General features: G+C 42.3%; 1 protein-coding gene across 1 annotated transcript in view; it reads left to right on the forward strand.

The window, feature by feature from the left end:
• DROSHA (drosha ribonuclease III) overlaps positions 1-23,326 on the forward strand; it is a 351,648-nt gene that overhangs the window by 196,745 nt on the left and 131,577 nt on the right. The window contains exon 21 of the mRNA XM_040432119.1: positions 19,213-19,312. Within this exon, the coding sequence (XP_040288053.1) occupies positions 19,213-19,312 (100 nt within the window). The remainder of the gene's footprint in view (positions 1-19,212; positions 19,313-23,326) is intronic.

Consider the following 23,326-nt stretch of genomic DNA (forward strand, 5'->3'; position numbering starts at 1 on the left):
TTTTCTCTCTACTGTCCCTTTCAGACAGACCATCAGCAGATTTTATTTTTTAGTAACATCTCTATGAGGGATGCCCTCGCCGAAAAGTGGTCAGGGGGGAAGCCCCCAGGCTCGCTTAGATAAATTTTTGAAGTCCCCGCCACTTAAAACTAGGGGAGGTACACAGAGATCTGCTCTACAGGTTGAGCAGGGAGTGGGTAATATGGACCGGCCAGAGCTAGGCACTATAAAGGTTAACATACTCCAGAGCAAAGGTTTTGAGAGTATTAATAAAAAACTAGGAGTAGTGAATCTCACTAATACCTCGGTTGCAGAGATGGCCTTGTCCCTCTCAGCAGTACAAGGTGATATTGCGATAATTAGAGATGAGATGGCTAAACTAAGAGTGAAGGTGAAGGAGCTGGAATCTGCAGTGGATTTCGCCACTTCAGAGGCCAGTTTATTAAAAAAAGAGACTGGAAGAGGTAGATGTAGACCGATCCTGGCTTAGAGGGAAACTGATAGATTTGGAAGATAGGTCCCGTAGATACAACTTGCGACTAGTACCGGTAGGTTTTCCAGAAGGGACAGAACCGGATAACCCTGCAAATTTTATTCAAAAATGGTTGGTGGATAACTTGGGGCCGGATCATGATGCATCTACTTTCTGTGTGGAAAGGGCCCATAGAATCCCCTCCAAAAAGCCCCCACCAGGGGCTCCCCTAGAGCAGTTCTGGCGAAACTAGTTTGCTCTAAGGATCGGGATTGGGTACTTAGACGGAAAAGAGAAGTATTAGAGACATACTTTGACGGTAATTTGATATCAATATATCCAGACTTCTCACGAGAGACCCAAATTAAAAGAAGATCCTTTCTGGAGGTTAAAAAAAGATTAGCGGCAGCTAATGTTTAGTACTCAATAGGGCTGCACGATATGGGAATTTTGTGCGATTGCGATTAGGGCCCTAAAAATTGCGATAACGACGTGCGATGCGATATTTTAAGGGAATTGTGCTAGAGGTCTATTTGCTTGGATTTTCCCATATGAGCCGCTGACGCAGCTGGGTATGACATAGTTGTGGGGGATCTGTGGATGACGCTGTGTTGTGGGGGATCTGTGGATGACGCTGTGTTGTGGGGGATCTGTGGATGACACTGTGTTGTGGGGGATCTGTGGATGACACTGTGTTGTGGGGGATCTGTGGATGACGCTGTTATGGGGGATCTGTGGATGACGCTGTTATGGGGGGGGATCTGTGGAGGACGCTGTTATGTGGGGGATCTGTGGAGGACGCTGTGTTGTGGGGGATCTGTGGATGACGCTGTGTTGTGGGGGATCTGTGGATGACACTGTGTTGTGGGGGATCTGTGGATGACGCTGTTATGGGGGGGATCTGTGGATGACGCTGTTTTGTGGGGGTTCTGTGGATGACGCTGTTATGTGGGGGTTCTGTGGATGACGCTGTTATGTGGGGGTTCTGTGGATGACGCTGTTATGTGGGGGATCTGTGGAGGACGCTGTTATGTGGGGGATCTGTGGAGGACGCTGTTATGTGCGATGCGATATTTTAAGGGAACTGTGCTAGAGGTCTATTTGCTTGGATTTTCCCATATGAGCCGCTGACGCGGCTGGGTATGACATAGTTATGGGGGATCTGTGGATGACGCTGTGTTGTGGGGGATCTGTGGATGACGCTGTGTTGTGGGGGATCTGTGGATGACGCTGTGTTGTGGGGGATCTGTGAATGACACTGTGTTGTGGGGGATCTGTGGATGACGCTGTTATGGGGGGGGATCTGTGGATGACGCTGTTATGTGAGAGTTCTGTGGAGGACGCTGTTATGTGAGAGTTCTGTGGAGGACGCTGTTATGTGGGGGATCTGTGGAGGACGCTGTTATGTGGGGGATCTGTGGAGGACGCTGTTATGTGGGGGATCTGTGGAGGACGCTGTTATGTGGGGGATCTGTGGAGGACGCTGTTATGTGGGGGATCTGTGGAGGACGCTGTTATGTGGGGGATCTGTGGAGGACGCTGTTATGTGGGGGATCTGTGGAGGACGCTGTTATGTGGGGGATCTGTGGAGGACGCTGTTATGTGGGGGATGTGTGCTATGACACATAGGGCCATGAGGGGGGCCAGCATAAGACATATAGCATCTTATGCTGGTTCCCCTCATGGCCCTATGTGTCCCCTCATGTGTCCTAAACTGCCCACATAACTGGCTTTGTGTTAAGTATTTTACTAGTGTGTGAAACAATCTCTCTCCTATTGATAACAGGTCCAGCCTCTGTACTCACTGTCACTATGAATGCGCGGCAGCGAGGTGGCCGGCCGGCGCGTGACTGACGTCACTTAGTAACGCTCCTCCCACTTCAGGAAGCAGGAGCGTTACTAAGTGACGTCAGTCACACGCCGGCCGCTCCGCTCGCTGCCGTTAGCTGCAGTGCATTGCATTCATCGTAAAAGTGAGTACAGAGGCTGGACCTGTTATCAAAAGGAGAGAGATTGTTTCACACACTAGTAAAATACTTTACACACAAAGCCAGTTATGTGCGCGGGGCCCCTTCATATATAATCGCGGCATTTTCGGGTCGACCAAATCGCCATATCGCATTTGCCGATTATCGCGATTCGATTATTTTTTTGATTTATCGTGCAGCCCTAGTACTCAATGATGTACCCAGCCAAATTGAGGGTAGTGCTTAACCTCTTAAGGACACATGACGTACCGGTACGTCATGATGTCCTGGTACTTAAGGACACATGACGTACCGGTACGTCATGTGTTGTTCCGATCACTGCCGGCCGGCCGGCAGTGATCGGAACCCGGTGCCTGCTCAAATCATTGAGCAGGCACCTAGGCTAAATGCGCGGGGGGGTCCCGTGACCCCCCATGTCGGCGATCGCGGCAAACCGCAGGTCAATTCAGGCCTGCGATTTCTGCAGTTTCTGGTCCCCGCGGTGCCTGACCGCGGGGATCAGAAACTTTATATTCCTAAAATAACGTTTTATTAACCCCCCCCTGCACCCTCGAATGATTTTATGGTGGCGGGAGGTGCAGGGGGAGGGTTGCGGGCGGTGCGGGAGGCGGGCTGTGCGGCAGGCGGGATCGCGATCCCCCGCCCGCCTCCCCTTGTATAATCGTTGGTTTCTAGTGGGTATACCAGGGTGCCAGCAACTGGTATAAACGGCTGACATCTGCGATGCGATGTCAGCCGTTTAACCCTTTCCATACAGCGGTCCGTACGGACCGCTGTATGGAAAAGGTTAACAGCGCAGGGAGCTCCCTCCCTCTCCCATCGGGGGGCTGCTGTGCCTTTGCAGCCCCCCGATGGGGAGGGAGAGAGCCCCCAGACAGCCCCCCGACAGATCCCCTCCTTACCCTTCCCTGTCTGCGCAGTTCTGGCCAGTACTAGCAGACGGGGAAGGTTCCCATGGCAACAGGACGCCTCTCAGGCGTCCTGCTGTCCATGGTGCTGAACAGATCTGTGCTAAGAGCCATAGATCTGTTCAGACAAGTGTAAAATACAGTGCAGTACAATATATTGTACTGTATTATACAGACATCAGACCCACTGGATCTTCAAGAACCAAGTGGGTCTGGGTCAAAAAAAAAGTGAAAAAAAAGTAAAAATCAAAAAACACATTTATCACTGATTTAAAAATGAAAAAAATAAAATTCCCTACACATGTTTGGTATCGCCGCGTCCGTAACGACCTGATCTATAAAATGGTCATGTTACTTTACCCGAACGGTGAACGCCATAAAAAAAAAAAAAAAAAAACTATGATGAAATTGAAATTTTGCCCACCTTACTTCCCAAAAAAGGTAATAAAAGTGATCAAAAAAGTCGCATGTACGCCAAAATTGTAACAATCAAACCGTCATCTCATCCCGCAAAAATCATACCCTACCCAAGATAATCGCCCAAAAACTGAAAAAACTTTGGCTCTTAGACTATGGAAACACTAAAACATGATTTTTTTTTTGTTTCAAAAATGAAATCATTGTGTAAAACTTACATAAATAAAAAAAAAGTATACATATTAGGTATCGCCGCGTCCGTATCGACCGGCTCTATAAAAATATCACATGATCTAACCCCTCAGATGACCACCGTAAAAAAATAAAAATAAAAACGGTGTAAAAAAAAGCCATTTTTTGTCATCTTACGTCACAAAAAGTGTAATAGCAAGCAATCAAAAAGTCATATGCACCCCAAAATAGATGCCAATCAAACAGTCATCTCATCCCGCAAAAAATGAGACCCTACTTAACCACTTCCCATCTGGGCCCTTTGCCCCCTTCCTGACCAGGCCAAATTTTGCAAAACGGACATATCTCACTTTATGTGGTAATAACTTTGGAACGCCTTTATTTATCCAAGTCATTCAGAGATTGTTTTCTCGTGACACATTGTACTTCATGATAGTCATAAATTTGAGTCAAAATATTTCACCTTTATTTATGAAAAAATCCCAAATTTACCCAAAAATTTAAAAAAAATCGCAATTTTCTAAATTTCAATTTCTCTGCTTTTAAAACAGAAAGTGATACCTCATAAAATATTTATTATTTAACATTCCCCATATGTCTACTTTATGTTGGCATCATTTTGGAAATGTCATTTTATTTTTTTAGGACGTTAGAAGGCTTAGAAGTTTAGAAGCAATTCTTCAAATTTTTAAGAAAATTGCCAAAACCCACTTTATAAGGACCAGTTCAGGTCTGAAGTCACTTTGTGGGGCCTACATAGTGGATACCCCCATAAATGACCCCATTGTAGAAACTACACCCCTCAAGGTATTCAAAACCGATTTTACAAACTTTGTTAACCCTTTAGGCGTTCCACAAGAATTAAAGGAAAATGGAGATCAAATTTTTAAATTTCACTTTTTTGGCAGATTTTCCATTTTAATCAATTTTTTTCTCTAACACATCGATGGTTAACAGCCAAACAAAACTCAATATTTATTACCCAGATTCTGCGGTTTACAGAAACACCCCACATGTGGTCGTAAACTGCTGTATGGGCACACGGCAGGGCGCAGAAGGAAAGGAACTCCACATGGTTTTTAGATGCCATGTCCCATTTGAAGCCCCCTGATGCACCCTTACAGTAGAAACTCCCAAGAAGTGACCCCATTTTGGAAACTAGGGGATACGGTGCCAGTTTTATTAGTACTATTTTTGGGTACATATGATTTTTTGATCATTCAATATAACACTTTATGGGGCAAGGTGACCAAAAAATTGGTTGTTTTAGCACAGTTTCTATTTATTTATTTTTACAGCGTTCACCTTAGGGGTTCAGTCAAGTGACATTTTTATAGAGCAGATTGTTACGGACGTGGCGATACCTAATATGTATACTTTTTCTCATTTATTAAAGTTTTACACAATAATAGCATTTTTGAAACCAAAAAATTATGTTTTAATGTGTCCATGTTCTGAGAGCTATAGTTTTTTTATTTTTTGAGAGATTTTCTTATGTAGGGGCTCATTTTTTGCGGGATGAGGTGACGGTTTTATTGGTACCATTTTGTGGGACATACGCGTTTTTGATCACTTGGTGTTGCACCTTTTGTGATGCAACGTGACAAAAATTGCTTGTTTTGACACAGTTTTTTTTTTTTTTTTTTTTACGGTGTTCACCCGAGGGGTTAGGTCATGTGATATTTTTATAGAGCTGGTTTTTACGGACGCGGCAATACCTAATATGTATACTTTTTTTTATTTGTTTCACTTTAACACAATAATAGCATTTTTGAAACCAAAAAAATTATGTTTTAGTGTCTCCATGTTCTAAGAGCTATAGTTTTTTTATTTTTTGAGAGATTTTCTTATGTAGGTGCTCATTTTTTGCGGGATGAGGTGACGGTTTTATTGGTACCATTTTGTGGGACATACGCGTTTTTGATCACTTGGCATTGCACCTTTTGTGATGCAAGGTGACAAAAATTGCTTGTTTTGACACCGTTTTTTTTTTTTTTTTTTTACGGTGTTCACCCGAGGGGTTAGGTCATGTGATATTTTTATAGAGCTGGTTTTTACGGACGCGGCAATACTAAATATGTCTATTTTACTTTATTTTTTCTATTTTAATTTTTTTTTTTTTATTCCTAACTTGGGAACTTTTTTTTTTTTTACATGTGAAACTTTATTTTATTTTATTTTTTCAACCCTTTATTTTTTTTATTTTTTTTTACACTTTTCGTCCCCCATAAGGTCATACAAGACCTCTGGGGGACATTTGCTTCACTTTTTCTTTTTTTTTTCACAGTTGATTTCTCCTGTAACTGGGGCTGAGATAGTAGCCCCAGTTACAGGACAAATGCACCCCTATAGAGGCTGTACAGCAGCAATCCTGCGCTGTACAGCCTCAGTGCAGGGCTGATCGAGGTCTCTGAGAGACCTCACACAGCCCCTGCACTCTCCGGTCACGGCGGTCACATGACCGCCGGGCCGGAACAGGAAGCGCACAGCGCTTCCTTCTCTGCAGACACAGCGCTCGGTGAGCGCTGTGTCTGCAGCGATCGTGAAGGCAGGGACACCTGGGAACTGTCCCTGCCTTGTCTTAGGGTTGCCCTGCTGTCACTGACAGCGGGCAACCCGATCAGCAGCTGCACGATTAGCGTGCAGCTGCTATTTCTGACAGGACGTTTTAAAACGTGCTGTCAGAAATAGACGTCCACCCATAGGACGTTTATATCCTATGGGCGGACGTGAGGCGGTTAAGATAATCGCCCAAAAACTGAAAAAACTATGGCTCTTAGACTATGGAGACACTAAAACATTTTTTTTGTTTTAAAAATGAAATCATTGTGTAAAACTTACATAAATAAAAAAAAATTGTATACATATTGGGTATCGCCGCGTCCGTGACAACCTGCTCTATAAAATTACCACATGATCTAACCTGTCAGATGAATGTTGTAAATAACAAAAAATAAAAACGTGCCAAAAAATCTATTTCTTGTTACCTTGCCGCACAAAAAGTGTAATATAGAGCAACCAAAAATCATATGTACCCTAAACTAGTACCAACAAAACTGCCAACCTATCCCGTAGTTTCTAAAATGGGGTCACTTTTTTGGAGTTTCTACTCTAGGGATGCATCAGGGGGCTTCAAATGGGACATGGTGTAAAAAAAAAAAACTGTCCAGCAAAACCTGCCTTCCAAAAACCGTATGGCATTCCTTTCCTTCTGCGCCCTGCCGTGTGCCCGTACAGCTGTTTACGACCACATATGGGGTGTTTCTGTAAACTACAGAATCAGAGCCATAAATATTGAGTTTTGTTTGGCTGTTAACCCTTGCTTTGTAACTGGAAAAAAAATATTAAAATGGAAAATCTGCCCAAAAAGTGAAATTTTGAAATTGTATCTCTATTTTCCATTAAATCTTGTGCAACACCTAAAGGGTTAACAAAGTTTGTAAAATCAGTTTTGAATACCTTGAGGGGTGTAGTTTTTTAGATGGGGTCACTTTTATGGAGTTTCTACTCTAGGGGTGCATCAGGGGGGCTTCAAATGGGACATGGTATAAATAAACCAGTCCATAAAAATCAGCCTTCCAAAAACCAAACGGAGCACCTTTCACTCTACGCCCCGCTGTGTGGCCGTACAGTAGTTTACGGCCACATATTGGGTGTTTCTGTAAACGGCAGAGTCAGGGCAATAAAAATACAGTCTTGTTTGGCTGTTAACCCTTGTTTTGTTAGTGGAAAAAATAGGTTAAAATGAAAAATTAGACAAAAAAATGAAATTCTCAAATTTCCTCCCCATTTGCCAATAACTCTTGTGCAACACCTAAAGGGTTAACAACGTATGCAAAATCAGTTTTGAATACCTTGAGGGGTGTAGTTTCTTAGATGGGGTCATTTTTGGGTGGTTTCTATTATGTAAGCCTCGCAAAGTGACTTGAGACCTGAACTGGTCCCTAAAAATTGAGTTTTTGTAAATTTCTGAAAAATTTCAAGATTTGCTTCTAAACTTCTAAGCCTTATAACATCCCCAAAAAATAAAATATCATTCCCAAAACAATTTAAACATGAAGTAGACATATGGGGAATGTAAAGTCATCACAATTTTTGGGGGTATTACTATGTATTACAGAAGTAGAGAAAACTGAAACTTTGAAATTTGCAAATTTTTCCAAATTTTTGTTAAATTAGGTATTTTTTGGTGCAAAAAAAATAATTTTTTTGACTTCATTTTACCAGTGTCATGAAGTACAATATGTGACGAAAAAACAATCTCAGAACGGCCTGGATAAGTCAAAGCGTTTTAAAGTTATCAGCACTTAAAGGGACTCTGGTCAGATTTGCAAAAAATGGCCTGGTCCTAAGGTGTAAAAAGGCTGTGTCCTTAAGGGGTTAATGATATGGTCCGGTTTTTTTTTCCACACAGGCGGAGGCTGCTCAATGGCTGGACACGGCAGGGCTATAAAGAAAATAAGGTTGTGGAAGGAGGGAGATCAGGGGGAAAAGTGGTTTGGGGGGAGTTTTGGTGGATTGGAAGAGGTTGATGGGTAATGTGCTTTGCCTTATCCACCATGGAGGGGGTATTTTGGGGGTGGGTATTGGGGAGGGATTGGCTGTCGTCACTCGCTTTGTGGACTTGTGTGTCTCTCTCCTAGATGGGAGATCAGGATTATCAGTCATTAATTGTCTATGTCAGGTAATATTCTATTCTGGAATGTGAGAGGGTTGGGAGACAGGGTGAAGAGGACGGTGGTGTTTGATCAGGTGGCCCGCCATTTGCCGGCAATTGTTGTATTGTTAGAAACCCATGCAACAGTGGACAGGCTCTATATATTGAAAAGAAAATGGGCTTCTTTTGAATATCATGCTTACTTCTCCTCCTATTCAAGAGGGGTTAGTGTCTATATCCATGGTGGTATGGAATTTCTACCAGTGGATAGCATGATTGATAAAGAAGGTAGATTTGTCTTCTTGCATGGATATTGGGAAGGGCAGGAGATTATAATGGCGTTTATCTATATTCCTCCACCATATAAATCAACTGTTTTCTCTTTATTAACTAAATATTTGGCCACAAAAAAACCCTGTCCCTTACTGGTAGCCGGAGACTTTAACTCTGTACTTGATCCTGGGTTGGATCGCTTTTCTATCTCTGCTGGGCAAGGTCGGACTGGATCTACTTTGAGCTCGGTTTGCCAGGAGCTGGCACTGGTTGATATCTGGCGCCACCTCTATGGCAATAAGATAATTTATTCTTGCTTTAGCCAGTCCTATGGGTCATCGTCCCGTATTGATCTGGCTTTTGCAAGTTGGGATTTGTGCCATCAAATTTTGAAAATGAAGTACGAACCTCATGGAATATCAGATCACTCTCCAGTCCTGATCTCGCTCAGAGAGGTGGATCCTCCAGCCTCAGGCAGAACCTTTAAATTGAATTCGCACTGGCTGGATGTGATAGGAGAGCAGGGTCAGGTAGATCATGAAATACAGGAATTCTAGGGATTAAATGTAGGCTCGACACATATTCATTATGTATGGGATGCATTGAAGGCCCATATAAGGGGTATATATTTTTCGAAAATTAACAGTTGACAGAGACAATTAGGAGATTACAGGGTGTATTGATTGCTAACCATAATGAGCAAAACATAACCCAGTTAAAAGAGGCCAATGCACAGTTCAAGATACTTTTAAATAGTAAAGCTCAACATAAGCTTCTTTTCCAGGGTCAAAATCGCTTCTGTAAATCGGGTAAAACAGGAAAGTTCTTGGCACGGTTGGTTGCTAATCAGAGAGAGGCTACTAGTATAAGTGAGATCAGGAACTCAAAAGGTAATAGGGTGAGATCCTCAGCGCTGATTAGGGAGGAATTTGTGGAATATTACTCTGTGCTCTTTCAGTCGGATATTACGCTTAGACGGCACGATATGGAGCAATATCTACAACAATTAGGACTTCCCCAGTTAGAACTACAGGATAGGGAAATGTTGGATCGCCCTATTGATCTGGAGGAGTTGCGATCGTTTCTTCCACTACTGAAATATAATTCATCCCCTGGCCCTGACGGCTTGCCATTTGAACTCTACAGGTACCATGCTAAATCACTCCTTCCGATTCTTTTGCGGGTCCTGAATGAATCCTGTGTATCTGGCGCTCTGCCCCCATCATTTAGAGAGGCAGTGATTACCCTGGTGTTGAAAAAGGATAAAGATGGATGCGATATAGGATCATATAGACCCATATCGCTCTTAAATACAGACTATAAGATCTTAGCCAAAATATTGGCTAATCGCCTGAAAAGGGTCATAGCCTCTCTGGTACATAATAATCAGACTGGATTCATTCCGGGCCGACAAATACAGTCTCTATAGGGTGTATTTGAACCTCTCGGTTGGGGGTAGTGTAGACCACTCCATCCTGTCTCTAGATGCCGCAAAGGCGTTTGACAGGATGGAGTGGTCTTTTCTGTGGGCTACTATGTCTCACTTTGGATTGGGGACCGTATTTATAGAGATGACTCAAATGCTATATGAACAGCCGTTAGCCCGGTTAAACATCAACGGTATTTGTTCCTCCCCAATTATGATGCGGCGTAGGATGAGACAGGTATGCCCTGCCCTCTCTCTCCCCTTCTTTTTGTTTTATTTATTGAACCATTGGCCTGTAAGATCCGTTTAGATAATAGTATAGACGGCTTTGGGGTGGCAGGAGTGAGTGATAAAATAAGCCTCTATGCCGATGATGTTATTTTGTTTTTGGACCGAGGATGGAAAATTCTCCCTTATGTGATGGCAGTAATAGAGGACTTTGGTAGATTCTCGGGCTATTTGATTAATTGGTCCAAGTCATCACTCCTCCCGCTTAACCGCAAAGCCGTAGATGAGGGGAGCGAATTAAAGGTTCTTGCTCCGAATGATACCCTGGACTATTTGGGGATTAAGATTGGTCTTCCTATAAAGAGGTTTTATGAGCTTAATTTAGCTCCGGTCCTGAACAAAGTAAAGTCTAAAATATGTGCTTGGCAGAAATTGATTCTGGCTCAGACGGATCGAATAGCGCTGATTAAGATGATTATCCTTCCTATTGTGATGTACCCGATTTGTGCTTCCCCAGTTTGGATCGATGATATCTTTTTATAGACTGGAGAGTCTTTTTAACAATCTAATATGGGGAAGAAAGAGGGTGAGAATAAAACAAAAATATCTATGGTTGTCAGAATTAGATGGTGGGCTATCATTCCCTTTCAGGGATATTATTTGTGTGCACAGGTTCAGCGGTGTTGTAGATTCACTGATCGTTTATTAGCACAATATCTGTTGCAGGTTCTGGGGAAACCAATAGAGAATATTTTTTCATGTTTGGAGTCTGGCTATTTGGGGGTGAGGAAGTCCTTATTGATCCCTTGGTCCCTACAAATGGTCTGGAATAAGCTTAAGAGGACTTTGAAAGTCTCCCACTCTTTTGCTTTTACCCCTGTGTGGGAGAACAGGAACTTGACGGAATTCTTTAAAATCACTGATTCTGCTTACTGGTCACGTAGGGGGGTGGTTAATATGTGTCATCTTTTTGTACGTGGACACTTTAAATCCTTCTTTGATTATAACTTCACGGATAATACATTATTAGATGTGTTTATGTATTCACGTTTTAAAACACGCATATGAGGCCTCTAGGAATAAAGGTTATATTTGTCCACGGGAGAATGTACTTTTTGATTATTGTTACTCCCAGATAGGTGAGAGAGTAAAGATGGCTAGCCTATATAGTAAATTGCGAACAGCATTGGCAACTGTAACTATATAAAAGCTCAAGTAAATGGGAGCAAGAGTTGCATTGCTCACCATTACAATGGCCTAGTATCTACAGGAATGTGAGAAAGGTTACATTTTCTAACGCCCATAGATTAATTCAATTTAAGATCCTTCACCTGTTGTACTATACACCAAAAATCCAAGCAAAATTTTCCCGGAATGAAGGCCGAGACTGCTGCTGCCCGAAATGTGGGTATGTGAATGCGGATTTCAGGCATTTACTCTGGGAATGTAGTAAAATAAAAAGGTACTGGGAACAAGTTTTTGAAGCCCTACAAAAGGAGTCCTCCTCGAGGTATAGCCCTGGGATGGTGACAGTGCTGTTGGGAGATTATGCGTTAGATATGGAAGTCCCGTCCCGGGTTAGACAGATCTGGATGAGGGGTTTGATGGTGGCAAAAGTTATTTTAGTCAGACATTGGGGTTCTGTTTCTCCACCCTCGATAAATGAATGGATTCTGTACCTTCAACAAATTAAAGTGTATGAGGATATGGAAAGGAAACGGAGAGCAAGACTGTCCAGACATAGTGACTAGAGAAAATATGTTGTCTTTTTTTACCAGAGCTGGTAGTGACGACAGCCAATGGAAGGGGGGGGATGGGTGTTTATAGATCTATTATATGTAGTAAGTATGAATTTGCAGCCCTATTCATAACCCTTGTAGGATTCTATCAGTTTATAGGATAGCTGTCTATGTTTGTATAGTGGTCTTTTTGTATGGGCTGTTTTTTCCATTATAATGGGTGCTGTGTTCTATTATGATGAAAAAAACATCTCTATGCTGATTACACCCAACTATATACCTCTTCCGATTGTCTGGAAAATGTCTCATCATATGGTGGGGTGATATAAATAAAGACACCAGTAATTTTTGTTGTTACGTCACTGGGCTTTCACAAACAGCTGATCGGCAGAGGTCCTGGGTGTCGGAGGCCTGCCAATCAGATGCTGATGATCTATCCAGAGGATAGCTCACTGGCTATACTACATTATTAATTACATAGTTACAAATGATATACAGTTACAAAAGGATCCAGGTGCTGGTGTTTTGTGACGCAACCCCTTTAAGTAAAAGGCTAGACTCCTACTTCACTTAGGGCTTATGCACACGACCGTGTTTTTTATCCGCATCCGATCTGCATTTTTTGCAGGTCGGATGCCAACCCATTCACTTCAGTGGGGCCACAAAAGATGCGGACAGCACACTGTGTATAGTCCACAATCCACATCCATATGTACGTTATGTGGCCTTGCAAAGTAATAGAACACATTTACAGACCAGAATAGAACATTTCTATAGATGGCAGAATGTTCCATTATGTAGAATGTGGCCCATATCCGTTTTCTGTGATCCATTATCTCTGATTTGTGGACCTCAAAAATGGCTTTGCACATGTGCATGAGCCCCTATGCAGTTTAAAATACTTGTAGCTCACTGGTCCAAAAATGTGTGTGACTGCTTGTCCCCCCCCCCCCTTTCTTTTCATATGTTGGACTACTGTTGTTATACCACTGTTTTAAGTGGCATCAAAACTGCAGCAAGATGTTTAACACCTTAGGGACCCAGGACGAGAATGCTCATCCTAAATGGTCGGTACTTTGTGCCCCAGGGCGAGTATTCTCTTCCTGCGGTCCTGCAATCAGCAGCATGGATCTGACTGTTACTCACAGCCGGATCCCTGCTGCATCCACCAGCATCAGTGATAACGCTGATGCCGGTGGTTAACCCCTCATATGCCGCGGTCAGCGCTGACCACGGCATATGGGAGGTTTGCGCTCCCTGTCCTTAGCCCTCAGGTTCCCGCGCTGCGGTGGCGGGAACCCGATGGTTGCCATGGCAGCCCCAAGCCGTTCCAAGGCCTTGGGGTGCGGCATGTACGGAGGCCTATGAGGCCCAGCCCCCACGCTGGATCTCATAGGCAAACTATCAGTGTATTACACTGTTTAATGCACTGATAGTTAGTGCAGTACAATACAGATGTATTGTGCTGCATTGAAACAGGGATCAGACCCTGCAATGTTGAAGTCCCATAGAGGGACAAAAATAAAAAATAATAAGTGTTTTTAACAATAAAACAAAAATTAAAGTTTCAATAAAAAAAAAAAGCCCCTTTCCCATAAAAAGAGACATATAAAATTGTAAAAAATGTATTAGGTATCACCGCGTGCGTAACAACCTGCTCTATAGAAATATCACATGATCCACCCCATCTGGTCAACACCGTAAATTTTTTTTAATAAAAACTGTGCTAAAAAAAAGCCATTTTTTGTCACCTTACATCACAAAAAGTGTAATACCAAGCGATCAAAAAGTCATACGCACCCCAAAATTGTACTAATCAGTCATCTTATCCCGCAAAAAATGAGACCCTACCTAAGACAATCGCCCAAAAATTTTTAAAAAAGTTTTTTTTTTGTTTAAAAAATGCTGTTATTGTGTAAAACTTAAACTTAAAAGTTGACATATTAGGTATCGCTGCATCCTTAACAACCTGCTGTATAAAAATACCAAATGACCTAACCCCTCAGGTGAACACTGTGAAAAAAAAAGTGTTGAAAAAAGCCTTTGTGTCAACTTACATCACAAAAAATTGAATACCAAGCAATCAAAAAGTCATGTGCACCCTAAAATAGTACCAATGAAACTGTCATCTCATACCGAAAAAAATGAGCCCCTACATAACAGTATCCCAAAAAATATATATATACTATGGCTTTCAGAATATGGTCTAACCTGTCAGATGAACATTGTAAATAACAAAAAAATTGTGCCAAAACAGCTATTTTTTGTTCCCTTGCCTCACAAAAAGTGTAATATAGATCAACCAAAAATCATATGTACCCTAAAATGGTACCTTAAATTTCATCTCCATTTTCCTTTAAAGGGCTTCTGTCACCCCACAAAAGTCATTTTTTTTTTTTTTTTTGGATAGCTACATTCCTTATAGCGCGATATAGGAGAATATAATCTTGTCACTTACTTTCATGCGGCCGTTTCTTTAGAAAACGAAGTTTTATAATATGTAAATCCAGTCTCTACCAGCAAGTAGGGGGTCTACTTGCTGGTAGCCGCAGCAGAAAACAGCCCCCTCGCCGTGTTGATTGACAGGGCCAGCCGTGATCTCCTCCTCCGGCCGGCCCTGTCAGTATTTCAAAAATCGCGCGCCTCTGTTCATTCGGCGCAGGCGCTCTGAGATGAGGAGGCTCGTCTCCTCAGAACTCCCTCAGTGCGCCTGCGCCGATGACGTCTTCTCTTTCGGTGATGTCATCGGCGCAGGCGCACTGAGGGAGTTCTGAGGAGACGAGCCTCCTCATCTCAGAGCGCCTGCGCCGAATAAACAGAGGCGCGCGATTTTTGAAATACTGACAGGGCCAGCCGGAGGAGGAGATCACGGCTGGCCCTGTCAATCAACACGGCGAGGGGGCGGTTTTCTGCTGCGGCTACCAGCAAGTAGACGCCCTACTTGCTGGTAGAGACCGGATTTACATATTATAAAACTTCGTTTTCTAAAGAAACGGCCGCATGAAAGTAAGTGACAAGATTATATTCTCCTATATCGCGCTATAAGGAATGTAACTATCCAAAAAAATATATATGACTTTTGTGGGGTGACAGAAGCCCTTTAATAATTGTACGACACCTAAAGGGTTAACAAAGTTTGTAAAATCAGCTTTATATACCTTGAGGGGTGTAGTTTATAAAATGGGGCTATTTTTGGGTGGTTTCTATTATTTAAGCCTCAAATTGACTTCCGACCTGAACTGGTCCTTAAAAAGTGGGTTTTGGAAATTTTCGTCAAAATTTCAAGATTTGCTTCTAAGCCTTCTAACGTCCCAAAAGAAGAAAGTGTAATTTACAAAATGATCCAAAGATGAAGTAGACATATGGCAAATGTAAACTAATAACTATTTTAGGAGGTATCACTATCTGTTTTAGGCTACATGCACACAAACGTATTTTGTTTCCCTGTCCGTTCCGTTTTTTGCAGGGTTTTTTGCGGATAGGATGCGGACCCATTCATTTCATTGGGTCTGCAAAAAATGCGGACATCACACCTTGTGCTGTCCGCATCAGTATGTCCGTTCCGTAGCCCCGCAAAAAAAAAAGAACATGTCCTATTCTTGTCCGTTTTAGGCATTGTTACAATGGATGTCATCCGTTGTTTTTGTTTTTTTTGCGGATCCGCAATTTTCAGACCGCAAAACACATACGGTCGTGTGCATGTAGCCTTAAAAGCAGAGAAATAGAAATTTTGAAAATAGAGAATTTTTCCAAATTTGGGGTAAATTTGGTATTTTTTTTATAAATAAAAATGTAATATTTTGACTCAAATTTACCACTGTGACGAGAAAACAATATGTGACGAGAAAACAATCTCAGAAAGGCCTGGCTAAGTAAAAGCGGTTTAAAGTTACCACCACAAGTGACACATGTCAGATTTGCAAAAAATGGCCTGGTCCTTAAGGTGAAAAATGGCAAGGTTCTTAAGGGGTTAAAGGGAATCTGTCACTAATTTTATGGTGTTCTAACTAAGGGGAACATAAACAAGTGACAGATCGGGTTAGCAAAATGCTGGGTCACTTTCTTTAGTTTTGCTAAAATCATGTGCTAACCAGCTCCAACACATGCCAATCGAGTCCCCATATTCATGAGCTCATTACCCTCCCCTCCCACCTGCTGCTGATTCATATGGAAAAAAAACAGCGGCAGGTGGGCAGGAAGAGCCTTGATCTCATGAATATGGACTCTGCATGTGCTGGAGCTGTTAGGATTTAAAACTGTGGGCAGCAAAAAACTCGTGACAGATTCCTTTTAAAGAGTTCATCCAGGAATGAAAAAAATGAAAATACTTAAAAATATTAACTTATTATAAATATATTCCCAAATACCTTTAATTAGTTATAATGGCTTGTTTTGTCCAGGGAGCAATAATCAGGGTAAATAAAATGGCCACCATCCTATTAGTACACAGAAAACCTGTCCTAATCACTCAGCAGGACAAGTTACTTCACAACACTGAGCCAAAGATCTGCCTCAGCCTCCTCTCTGCTCTTCTTGTCAGGGATCAGGAATATAGTTTAATATGATCTTCAGCTGAATCTCTGTAGGAAGGGCGTTCATGAGGAGATCTGAAATACAGAGAGGAGGGTGGTGATACAACTAATGAGCAGCAGCAATTGTATGAAGTCTCTATTGCCACAGTGTGTCCTGTCTGTCTGTACTTCATGTCTCCTCAAGAACTCTATTCCTACAGAGATTCAACTGAAAATCACATTATACTGTATTCCGGATGATAAACCCTGATAAGCAGAGTAGAGAGGAGGCAGCTCTTTAGCTCAGAGATGTGAAGTAACTTGTCCTGCTATGTGATTAGGACAGGTTTTGTGTGTACTGATAGGACAGCGACCGTTTTATTTCTCCTAATGATTGCTCCCTAGCGAAAATGAGACGTTATAACTAATGAAAGGTATTTGGGAATATAATTATAATAATGTAATATTTAACTATTTTCTTTTTCTTAATTCCTGGAGAACCCCTTTGAATGCATCGCCATACCATACATGTACTTTCGTGGATCAGTTGACAACCCAGGTGTAATACCTATTAAGACGGTAAACCTTTTCTTTGTATGTACTGATAAGTGGCAGTTCCTGTCTATGGTATGTGAGACTAATGGTGTCTCTGGTGCAATGATGTATTCTAGGGGGAAGGAAAAAGCATTTTCAGAGAGAAGCAAGAGTAGACAGGCACTGAAAACCGCACATCCTGCTTCCTTATCCTTTGACACTTTTAGTTCCTTTTCAGTGCTTTTGCCAAGTTTCTTGACTGGCTATGCCTAATAACTCAAGCAAATGGCACAGAATCACCATCATTCTTGGAGCCAGCTCCGCTTGAGCTGTGGATGAGTAAAATACTTCATTTCTTTCTTTAGCTATTTGGGATTTTTGTTTGGTCCTCTATCTATTTTGTCTTTTATTTGAGGAATCTGTATTCTCATGCCAGGATTGTAAAAGACAGGCTGTAAAGACAGATGGGACATGTGTTTCAGGTTCCTTCAAGCTACCTTGTCCTTGCTTGTAATGGCATTGTACATTCCAGTGCTCAAGACAAGATCTTTTTCCCAAAGAAGTATGATGCAACCAAGTAAACAATCAAAAGCTTCATTATAAAACAAAAGATTTGTAGTGAAAGCACACATATTCCACCATGTTCATAGCTTACTTATCTGACCCAAGGACAAGTCAGTTCTAAAATGATTCAGCTCTTAATCTTCTGCATTTTCAGGTTTGAAAATGGTATATGTAGATGTCATGAACTGACGTTATTACTTTTACTTACTTGGTACTTTTTTACTTCTGTTTTAGCTTTCTTTTCTCTTGAAGCCATGCTTTACAATTGTCTGAAGACCTTATTATTTCTCCTACTTGGTGGCCCAATTTCTTTGGTCAGAGTTTTTTGGTGATGGGCAGTTCCCTTTCCACCACTACTGATTTATTTATTTATTTTAAACCATAAGTTACTTGAAATCTGTTTAATGAGATGTTGAAAGGGGCAATTAACCCTAGAATAATATCCACTTAATCTCTACAGCTGCCTTCATGTTTCCAATGAGTGTTGTCATTAATATAACACCATCATTGCAGCATCTCGTAGATTCTGCTTTAATGGTTACATTAGAATTCTCACCTACATTATGGAAATGCGACCATAGCAGCTGCCTATATGTTACATTTTCAAGAGGATTAAATGCTTAATGTGCCGGCTGGTTTAGTATCAGTCGAGTACCTATTTCATCTAGAACAAGTAAATGTTCCATTGGCTTACATTTATTCATTGAACATGCACTTTCTTGTCTAAAAGTATTGGTAATATAGGTATTTATGTAGAGCTTGCTAGGTTCTGCTGAAATGAGTACAGCATACCGTAAAAGTGACTGTCCTAAACCACCTACATGACACTAGCGACATTGGTATTGCCTCTCCCAGCAGCAGATGGTGCCAGTCAAGTTAAAAAATATATACTTTTCTTTGTGCATATATTATGTATACATTTTTTTTATTATTATAGCACCTAGAGTGATTCTTTATTATAAAGTATTAATCAAAAGACCAGGACAAGCAAGCGAGTTCTTGCAAGCTATGACCTGGTCTTAGGGCAAGGGCTAACAAAGACAAGCCTTTGACACTGCTTAGTTTTTATCCTTCAGATAGAACATATTGATCTACTTTTTACTCTGCTGACAACTGCACCAATCTGTATGTTTTTATGTACAGTGCCGTTGGAATGATGGATTAATATTGAAAAATATCTTGCTGCAATCACATGTATGAATACAAATTCCTGTTGATCACAAGCACAAAGCAATTTGATTATTACGTAGTGATTTTCTTTTCCCTTTATTGTAGTTTTGATCCTCTTTTGCTTTTATTACAGTGTCCACCTGTACTTTCTGTTTCCTAATCTTGAGGAAGGAGGTTTGGCTACGTATAGGACGGCTATTGTTCAAAATCAGCATCTTGCAATGTTGGCTAAGGTAAAAAAAAAAAATACAATCTTTAAATGCTGAACTTTTTCTGCTCTCCATATTCCATGATCTTGTCTGCATTACAGCTATCTCTCACTGTGACATTCATCATTCAACTATTTACTTCTTGAAATACAGCATTTCACCATCCATGATATTGAATTTTCCCAATTTCTATTTCCAAATAGATTTATCTACATTACGGTAGAGACTCTTTCTACTAAAGTAATGTAGCAAAGAAATTATAAACCTAAGCACCACAGATGCTAAAGAGCGAAATTTGCCCAATTTGCATATAAAGCCATGGCTTTTAGAATACCCATTCTTAAAATAGGCTTGTCTTTTCTTTGCTGTCATGGTCCTTTTTGGCTCTTGTTGATTGGCTTGAGGGAGCCACTTATCCACACGGATACAGTCAGCAGCGACTATTAGGTTCTTGCTGACACTGGAAAGTTGGAGAAAGATGGTGATTATTGGCCAACATCTCCTCCCTGGCCTGCGTGCTCAGAGTGAATGCTGTACACGTTGTCTGTACTGAACCAGAGCAGTTGAAAAAATTGACCACCTCTGTGCATCATATAAGGGCTAAAATAAGAAGAATATTAGAGGTCACATGTTATATTATCGTATAAAATTCACATTACCATAAGTTGATATGTATGATTATTATCGGGTACATCATTCCCTACATTACATTATTCCTCATTGTAGCAGCTTTCATCATACATGTGTGCTGCCATTATCCAGAGTTCCAGCATGCTTACCACATAGGACATTTTCACCGACGACTGTATGCAAATAATCATGAAGGAGATGGAGGGGCTGGCAGAGGAAGCAGGAAGAACAAGGGTGCACAGAGTAGTTTGGGACCTCCCTCAATTTACAACACATTCCTTATTTGTGTATGGATTAAAACAACAGTTTTTTCAGAATGACGCATCGGATCGTCAAGGTATTATTACATTCAGCTGAGCTAGCCCTACTAGTCTGGTTTAACAGTGAATTTCAAAATTCATGGTGACCCCTTTTAAAGGGATGTCTCACTATGACAGTTGCTTCTTTAAAATCATCTTGTTGAGGCTTTTCTCTTTAGGTACTAAAGAGCTTGAGGCAGGGGCGGATTTGGAACTTAAAGTGGCCCTGGAAAGAATACTAAAAGTGGCCCTGTTTTGTAGTCTGGTCCAAATTTATGGAAGGCAGGGCCAACACAAGTAGGTGGGGACAGCAATACCATATTATGGCACATTATACCACCCCAACAGAGCCAAATACCACAGTCCATCACAAAATACATCCCCAAAAACTTTCACTGGCCGGCAGTGAGGAGGGCTCAGGCAGACCCCTGGGCATCGGCCCACCGGGAAATTTCCCTGTAAGGTCTGTGGCCAATCTACCCCTGGCTTGAGGATTAATATTGGCCTGGCAGCAAAAATCAGATCTTCAGGGTTGGTGGAAAAGTTTGAGACTTTGGCAACTGACTGTTCACTACTATTCATGAAAACACTGTATTAATAAACACCACTAAGAAAATAGAAGAATAGATCCAGGTGACATTATTCTTTAAGAAGCACCTTGACTTTCAGAAAAAACATAGTTCATAAGGCCTCATGCACACAACAGTATTTTTTCACGGTCCGCAAAACGGGAGTCCGTTGGTCCGTGATCCGTGACCGTTTTTTCGTCTGTGGGTCTTCCTTGATTTTTGGAGGATCCACGGACATGAAAAAAAAGTCGTTTTGGTGTCCGCCTGGCCGTGCGGAGCCAAACGGATCCGTCCTGACTTGCAAGTCAATGTGGACGGATCCGTTTGACGTTGACACAATACGGTGCAATTGCAAACGGATCCGTCCCCCATTGACTTTCAATGTAAAGTCAGGAGTTAATATACCATAGGATCAGAGTTTTCTCCAATCCGATGGTATATTTTAATTTGAAGCGTCCCCATCACCATGGGAACGCCTCTATGTTAGAATATACCATCGGATTTGAGTTAGATCGTGAAACTCATATCCGACAGTATATTCTAACACAGAGGCGTTCCCATAGTGATGGGGACTCTTCAAGTTGGAATATCCTACGAACATGACTGCCCCCTGGTGTCTGGCAGCACCCGATCTTTTACAGGGGGCTGTGATCTGCACAATTAACCCCTCAGGTGACGCACCTAAAGGGTTAATTGTGCGTATCATAGCCCCCTGTAAGAGATCAGGTGCTGCCAGGCAGGAGGGGGCAGACCCCCTCCCTCCCCAATATTATATTCATTGGTGGCCAGTGCGGCCTCCCCCCCCCCCCCCCCAGTTAAAATCACGTTCCGAATCCCCCATCATTGGTGGCCAGTGCGGCCTCACATCTCCCCCCCCCTAGTTAAAATCACGTTCCGAATCCCCCATCATTGGTGGCCAGTGCGGCCTCACATCTCCCCTCACCCCCCTAGTTAAAATCACGTTCCCCCATCATTGGTGGCAGTAAAGAGTTCCGATCGGAGTCCCAGTTTAATCGCTGGGGCTCAGATCGTTAACCATGGCAACCAGGACGCTACTGCAGTCCTGGTTGCCATGGTTACTTAGCAATTTTTAGAAGCATTATACTTACCTGCGATGTCTGTGACCGGCCGGGCGCTCCTCCTACTGGTAAGTGAAAGGTCTGTGCGGCGCATTGCCTATAGCACAGACCTATCACTTACCAGTAGGAGGAGCGCCCGGCCGGTCACAGACATCGCAGGTAAGTATAATGCTTCTAAAAATTGCTAAGTAACCATGGCAACCAGGACGCTATTGCCATGGTTACCAATCTGAGCCCCAGCGATTAAACTGGGACATTCCGATCGGAACTCTCCACTGCCACCAATGATGGGGGAACGTGATTTTAACTAAGGGGGGGGGGGGGGAGCTGAGGCCGCACTGGCCACCAATTTTTTTGACGGACAGAAAACACGGATCACGGCCACGGATGAACAACGGTGCATTTTCCGAGTTTTCAACGGACCCATTGAAAGTCGATGGGTCCGCAGAAAATCACGGAAAACGGATCAACGGCCACGGATGCACACAACGGTCGTGTGCATGAGGCCTAAGTCTGAAAAAAGACATCTGTCCATCCAGTTCAGCCTGTCATCCTGCAAGTTTATCCAGAGGAAGGCATAAACCCCAGTAAGGTAGAAGCCAATTTTCCTCACTTTGTAGTCGGGAAATAATTTTTTCCCCTAATCAGTAAATCAGAATAACTCCCTGGATCAACAACCCATCTCCAGTAGCTATAGCCTGTAATATTATTACACTCCAGAAATAGATCCAGGCCCCTCTTGAACTCTTTTAGTGAACTCACCATCACCACCTCCTCAGACAGAGGCTTCCATAGTCTCCCTGCTCTTACTGTAAAAAATCCTCTTCTATGTTTGTGTACTTCTTTCCTCCAGACGCAGAGGATGTCCCCTCGCCAGTCACAGTCCTGGGTATAAATAGATGATGGGAGAGATCTCTGTACTGACCCCTGATATAGTTATACATAGTTATTAGATCTCCCCTCAGTCGTCTTTTTTTCTAAAGTGAATAACCCTAATTTTGATAATCTTTCAGGGTACTGTGGTCCACCCATTCCAGTTTTTAGTTAGTTGCCCTCCTCTGAACCCTCTCCAGCTCCGCTATGTCTGCCTTGTTCACAGGAGCCCAGAACTGTACACAGTACTCTGTGTGGTCTGACTAGGGATTGTAAAGTTGCAGGACTATGTTCTCGTTGCGGGGATCTTTTCCCCTTTTGATGCAACTCATTATCTTATTGGCCTTGGCAGCAGCTGCCTGACACTGGTTTCTACAGCTTAGTTTGCGGTTCACCAAAATTCCTAGGTCCTTTTCCATGTCAGTGTAACCCAGTGTTTTACCATTTAGTATGTACTGGTGACTTGCATTATTCCTTCCCATGTGCATAACCTTACATTTGTCAGTGTTAAATCTCATCTGCTATTTCTCTGCCCAAGCCTCCAGTCTATCCAGATCCATCTGCAGCTGTATACTGTCCTCTTTCGTG

Source organism: Bufo bufo, chromosome 5 (genome assembly GCF_905171765.1).
Source record: "Bufo bufo chromosome 5, aBufBuf1.1, whole genome shotgun sequence".
Classification (NCBI taxonomy): domain Eukaryota; kingdom Metazoa; phylum Chordata; class Amphibia; order Anura; family Bufonidae; genus Bufo; species Bufo bufo.